Source organism: Leptonychotes weddellii, chromosome 7 (assembly GCF_054177405.1).
Source record: "Leptonychotes weddellii isolate Sample4059 chromosome 7, ASM5417740v2, whole genome shotgun sequence".
Classification (NCBI taxonomy): Eukaryota; Metazoa; Chordata; class Mammalia; order Carnivora; family Phocidae; genus Leptonychotes; species Leptonychotes weddellii.
The window spans coordinates 55,745,049-55,751,170 of record NC_138375.1 but is presented as its reverse complement, the minus strand read 5'-3'; the positions used below and the strand labels follow the sequence as shown (position 1 = coordinate 55,751,170).

The 6,122-nt window shown below is 41.9% G+C and overlaps 1 protein-coding gene across 1 annotated transcript in view; it reads right to left on the bottom strand.

The window, feature by feature from the left end:
- Positions 1-2,273: 2,273 nt before the first annotated feature.
- The window catches only part of SMIM23 (small integral membrane protein 23), a 9,828-nt gene continuing 5,979 nt past the window's right edge, over positions 2,274-6,122 (bottom strand). The window contains exons 2-4 of the mRNA XM_081825806.1: positions 3,004-3,055; positions 2,739-2,806; positions 2,274-2,486 (exon numbers count right to left, since the gene is read on the bottom strand). Coding sequence (XP_081681932.1) covers positions 2,274-2,486; positions 2,739-2,806; positions 3,004-3,055 — 333 coding nt within the window. The remainder of the gene's footprint in view (positions 2,487-2,738; positions 2,807-3,003; positions 3,056-6,122) is intronic.

Genomic DNA, 6,122 nt, shown 5'->3' with positions numbered 1-6,122 from the left:
TTAGGGGCTCACACGCCAACATCCCAAAAGTGACCACCAGCAGTGGGCGGCAACCCCGCACCAGCATGGGCTGTTTCTATCAGGCCCTGTGTGTGGGTGTGTGGGGGTAACGCCTGAGAGCTTTCAGGGTGTGACTCCTTTGCTCAAAGGCTCTGCTAATAACCACAGGGGTGGTTTCAATGCTCAAGGATCTAGGCTCCATTTTTTTTTAATTCACGTCTCCTCCAATTTTATATACACATATGTTTTATAAAAAATATTTATAACTATATCATATATATAAAAGAAAACATAAATATATATAATATGTAAACATAAACATATACACAGATATATATTACAGGTACAATACAATTGCAACTTAGATAGGAGTTAGAGGCTGAAGTGTGGGTTCGGCTAAATGTGTATATAGTCAAAATTCTGCCTGGGAACCCTCTAAATACCAGTAGAGCCCATGTACATGATTTTGGGTATGTTATTATAGCCTTTAGAGTAACAGTAAAAATAAATGCAAAGAAATATCATTATCAGACCTTCCTACAGAACACTTGCTAAAATAGCTGCAAAGGAGAAAAACAGATTCTGGTCCCCACCCCCTGACATATACTCAAAGCGGCAAAACTGTGACTGTAACTTGCAAAGACTTTTTCCTTCCCAAGTGGCAATTGAATAATTCCTCCCAGCAAACAGAATTTCTGTGCCATTCCCTGTCAGTCAGATTTTCTATGAGATGATTTGAATTGGACCCCTCTTGACTTTCCAGAGATTTGAGGTGGTTCTAACAGTTGGCATGTATATAATAGCTCCATTAAAATTGGAAAACAAAAAATCTTAGAAAGGGGCGACTGGTCCAAAAAAGTGAGGCAGATATAATTCCCACCATGGACAACTAAATGCTGAACTTCCTGGAAGTCAAGGGAAAATCCTAGATAAGAATTATCATTGTTTAATCAAAATAAGTTAATCAAAAGAGAGGGTTTTCTCTTAGCACTGTTTAAAAAAATTAAGTCACTCATAATTTCAACATAGTGATATTCTTTTTTTTTTTAAAGATTTTATTTATTTATTTGAGAGAGAGAATGAGAGACAGAGAGCACGAGAGGGAAGAGGGCAGAGGGAGAAGCAGACGCCCTGCTGAGCAGGGAGCCCGATGCGGGACTCGATCCCGGGACTCCAGGATCATAAGCTGAGCCGAGGGCAGTCGCTTAACCAACTGAGCCACCCAGGCGCCCCTCAACATAGTGATATTCTTATTTTGCTTGTATACACTGTATTCCTGTGCTTCTCTGCGGGCAAAATAATGGGTAATTTGCTTTTAAAAATATTTGAATAGGCAAAACAATCATGTAGTCTGAAAATAAAAGAGTGTGAAAAGTTTCTCTTTCATCCTGGTCGTACATTTGCCCACTTTCAACTTCCCCAATCTGCCCCCCCTCCCCACCATTTTGTATCCTTCTAGCGTTTTCTTGCACATTCAATAACATCGTCATCATCAACAACAATGAAATATAGATTCTTGTCCCATGCTCTTCTTACGCCTTGATTTCTCTCATTTAACAACCTTTTTCTGTGGACACTTCTCTATCAGTAGGAAAACGTCCTCATTCTCTTTCATAGCTACAGGGTATCCACTGTTTGGCTGCACCTCTACTAACTGAAACTGGGCCCTACTGGTCCTTTGTTTTGCTATGTGAATTTGAATGCTATCACCAATTCCCCTGCACGGGGGTTTTGGCAATTTTATGCTCTCAGCAGCAGTGTCTGAGAGTTGAGTTGCCCCATAACATCTATACACTCCAGAACCAGTCTTGCTAAGTTCCAGGGAGGAAGGAAAAGGAATGGAAGAAAGGAAGGAAGGAAGAACTGTTAATCAGGCACCTACTCTATGCACATACACGTCTGGTCCTCACTGTAATGCTCTGAGGCAAATTGGCATCCCTGATTTTTACTAATGAGGCAGTTTTGTCTCTGAGAGGTTAGGGAATTTGCACCATATCTCAGGTAAGTGGGCGAGGGTCCTGACCCAGAGGTTGGCTTGGTTCCAATGTGCCAGAGTTCTGGTGGGCTGGAGGATATCTCAGCAGAGCCTTGGGGTCGTCCTGACAGTGTTCATGAACCAGCAAGGTTCTTAGTGTCCCAACTATTTTATTTTCTTGCCTGCTTTGACATTCAAGTGTCACAGCTCAGCCCTTATTAAGGAGCCCCTGGCAACCTTCCCCCCGCCCCACCCCCCGCTTCCGCTTGGCGTCCTCCCCAGGTTCCAGCCCTGGCCCTCACAGGTGAATTTTGAAGTTGGAGCAGGGATCCTCCGGGTGCCCCTCTCCCAGAAGAGCATCTAACCACTCCTCCAGGTCCTGGACCAGCTGCTCCAGCTCTCGCACCTCTTTCTCTAGCTTCTCCAAGAAAACATGCAAGTTTTCCTTCAACCAGGTCCTGATGACCTTTATTGGCTCTTCTGCGGGTTCATTGGTCTGGTATTCAAATCCCTGAAAGGCAGACATCAAAGTTGCATCTTGAGCTTTTTCACGTAGGACCCCCTTGCCACTGGTTTCAAAAAGTTTTCTGAGCCTTTGCATATGCTATTCCTTCTCTCTGGAGTGCCCATCCCCACCTTCTCCACCTGGCCAGCTCCTACTTATCCTTCAAGATCCAGCTCGCCCATGACACCTCTGGGAAGCCTTCCCAGATTTCCTCAGTCAAACTTGACATCCCCTCAGCACCTTTTTTGAATATGTTACCTGGGAAGCCACAGGATTCTGGGGATAGTTACATTCTCTGATCCTTTCTGACACTTCCCAACTTCTTCCTGAAACAGGCACAAACATCACCTCTTAACAAGGGCAAATGAGCAGTCATTGAAATGAACATGGTTGGTCATCCCAGTGGGTGAAGGGGGGAGAAGGCAAGTTTTGGAGGCTCCATTGACATGCAGCCATCTCCAGAATACCCCTCCTGACTCCGGGTGGACTCGGCTCCTCCTTTCTCAGCTTCCAGAATGCTCACCTGATATTCCTGTGCCCACGTACAGCACCAAGATCAGCAATGCTAACAGCGTCTGGTGGCAAGAAGAGGAGGAAGGAAAGTGACTCACTGGGGGGCAGGCATCCCTGCTGCCCTCACAGAGCGGTGCTGTAAGATCGTTTTTAGAGTTTAACTTTTTTCCAGTTATCTATGGCATGCATGCTTACTACAAAACCCCCAAACATTGCAGAAGTAGGTAACATGGCAGCCCAGTGACATTCCACTGGAGTTTTCCCTCCCTTCTCTCTGCTGAGAAGGCCCACTTCTGTTCTCATTCCTTGCCTTGCTTTTACATTTTTGCTCTAAATGATCTTTAAAAGGAATCAACTTTATTGTGGTATAATTCAGAAAATAAAATGCACATATTTTAAATGTACAGTTTGATGAGTTTTGACATGTCTACACCTGTGGACTACCATCCCAGTCAAGAGAAAGAACATTTCCATCATCCCGGAAAGTTCCCTTATACCCTTTTACAGTCTGTTCCCTCCTTACCCTCACCCTGCCAGAGGGATCCACTAATCTTGCTTTGTCACTATGGAGTAATTTTTGCCTGGTCTATAACTGCATAAATGGAACTTCATAGTCTTTTGTGGTTAGCTACTTTTGCTCAACATAATGCTTCTGAGTTGTCTCCATGTTTGTGTGTTCAGTGTTATTGATGAGTAATATATTGTATGAATATGGTACAATTTATCTCTTTACCTACTGACGGACTTTGGGCTGTTTCTAGTTTCTGATGATCATGAATAAAACTGCTATGAACACCTGGATACAACTGTTTGGGTGGACACATGTTCTCATTCTGCTTGGGTTAGCACCCAGAAATGCAGATGCTGGGTCATATGGCAGGTGCATGTTTAATTTGATAAGAAACCACCAACCTGTTTTCAAGGGGTTTGAACCAATTTACATTTCTACCAGCAACCTGAGAATGTTAGTTGCTCCACGTTCCTATCGGCAAAATTCTTTTAGGCATTCTATTGGTTGTGTAGTGGTACCTTGATCTAGTTTTTATATGCACTTCCCCAATGATGAATAATGTTGTCTTAGTCCGTTTGCACTGCTATAACAAAGTACCACAGACCAGGTGGCTTATAAACAACAGGAATTTATTTCTTACTGTTCCGGGGGCTGGAAGTTTGGGACCAGGAGGCCAGCATGGTCAGGTTCTGGTGAGGGCGATCTTCTGGGTTCCATCCATTTCCATTGTATCGTTACATGGTGGAGAGCAGAGAGAGCTCTTTGGGGACTTTTATTTTTTTTTTTAAATCAGGGCACTACTCTAATTCATGAGGGTTCCACTCTCATGAATCATCTCCTGAAGACCCCCAACTCCTAAAACCAGCACTTTGGGAGTTAGGATTTCAACATATGAATTTAGGGGGGACATAAGCATTCAATCCATAGCAGATGTTGAGCATCTTGTCATGTGCTTACTGATCATAATTCACATATCTTACTTTGTGGGCGTGTCTATTAAAAACCCAGTTCATTTTTTTTATTGGGCAATTTGTCTTCTTATTAAGTTTTAGTAGTTCTTTATTTATTTTGGATATACATTCTTTGTCAGATGTTTGTATTGTGACTGTTTTCTCCAGGTCTGTGGCTTGCCTCTTCATTTTACCAGGGTGTTTGAAAGTTAAAAGGTTTCAAGTTTTATGAAGTTCAAATCATCAAACATATTCCCTTTATGGTTATGCCTTTTGTGTGCAATCTAAAAAATTTTGTTTAACTCAGGGTTGTGAAGATTTTTCTCCTCTGTTTTCTTCCTGGCATTTTATTGTTTTAATTTTCCAGTTAGGTAGAAGGTCCATTTTGAATTAATTTTTGTATATGCCGTGAAGGAGGGGTCAAGATTCTTTTCCTCATATGAATGTCCAGTTCTAGAATTATTTGTTTAAAAAGCCTAATTATTCATTGGATTGCATTGCTCTCTGTCAAAAATATGCCCACCAAATTTATGTGGGTCTGCTTCTGGATTCCATTCTGTTTCACTGATCTATATATCAATCTTTATGTCAGTGCTAAATCTGTATTAGTTTGTTGGAGCTGCTATAACAGAATACCACAGATTGGGCAGCTTAAACAAAAATTAACATTAACTATTAATAAAAATTAACAGTCATGGAAACTGGAAGTCCAAGATCAAGATGTGAGGCAGGGTTGGTTTCTAGTGAAACCTCTCTCCTTGGCTTCTGGAAGGCTGCCTTCTCCCTGTGTCCTCACATGGCCTTTTCTCTGTGCCTCCCTGGTATCTCTCTTCTTATAAGGACATCAGTGCTATTGGAGCAGAGCCCCACCCTTTATGACCTCATTTAACCTTAATTATTTCCAAGTACAGTTGGGGCTTCCACATGTGAATTTTGGAGGACACAGTTCAATCTGTAACAGCTCTCTCCACCGTCACTATGCTGTTCCATTCCTTTCTCTATCTATCTTATGTCAATGCCACACTATCTAGATGACCATACAGCTTTTTAAAATTTTTTTAAAATTTAATTTTATTATGTTATGTTAGTCACCATTCATTACATCATTAGTTTTTGATGTAGTGTTCCATGATTCATTGTTTGCGTATAACACCCAGTGCTCCATTCAATACGTGCCCTCCTTAATATCCATCACTGAGGTAACCTATCCCCCCACCCCTTCCCTTCTAAAACTCAGTTTGTTTCTCAGAGTTCATAGTCTCTCATGGTTCATCTCCCCCTCCGATTTCTCCCCCTTCATTTTTCCCTCTCAACTATCTTTTTTTTTTTTTAACATATAATGTATTATTTGTTTCAGAGGTACAGGTCTGTGATTCATCAGTCTTACACAATTCACAGCACTCACCATAGCACATACCCTCCCCAATGTCTATCACCCAGCCACCCCATCCCTCCCACCCACAACACTCCAGCAACCCTCAGTTTGTTTCCTGAGATTAAGAATTCCTCATATTCAGTGATATCATATGATACTTGTTTTTCTCTGATTGACTTATTTCGCTTAATACCCTCCAGTTCCATCCACGTCGTTGCAAATGGCAAGATTTCATCTTTTTTGATGGCTGCATAATATTCCATTGTATATATATACCACATCTTCTTTATCCA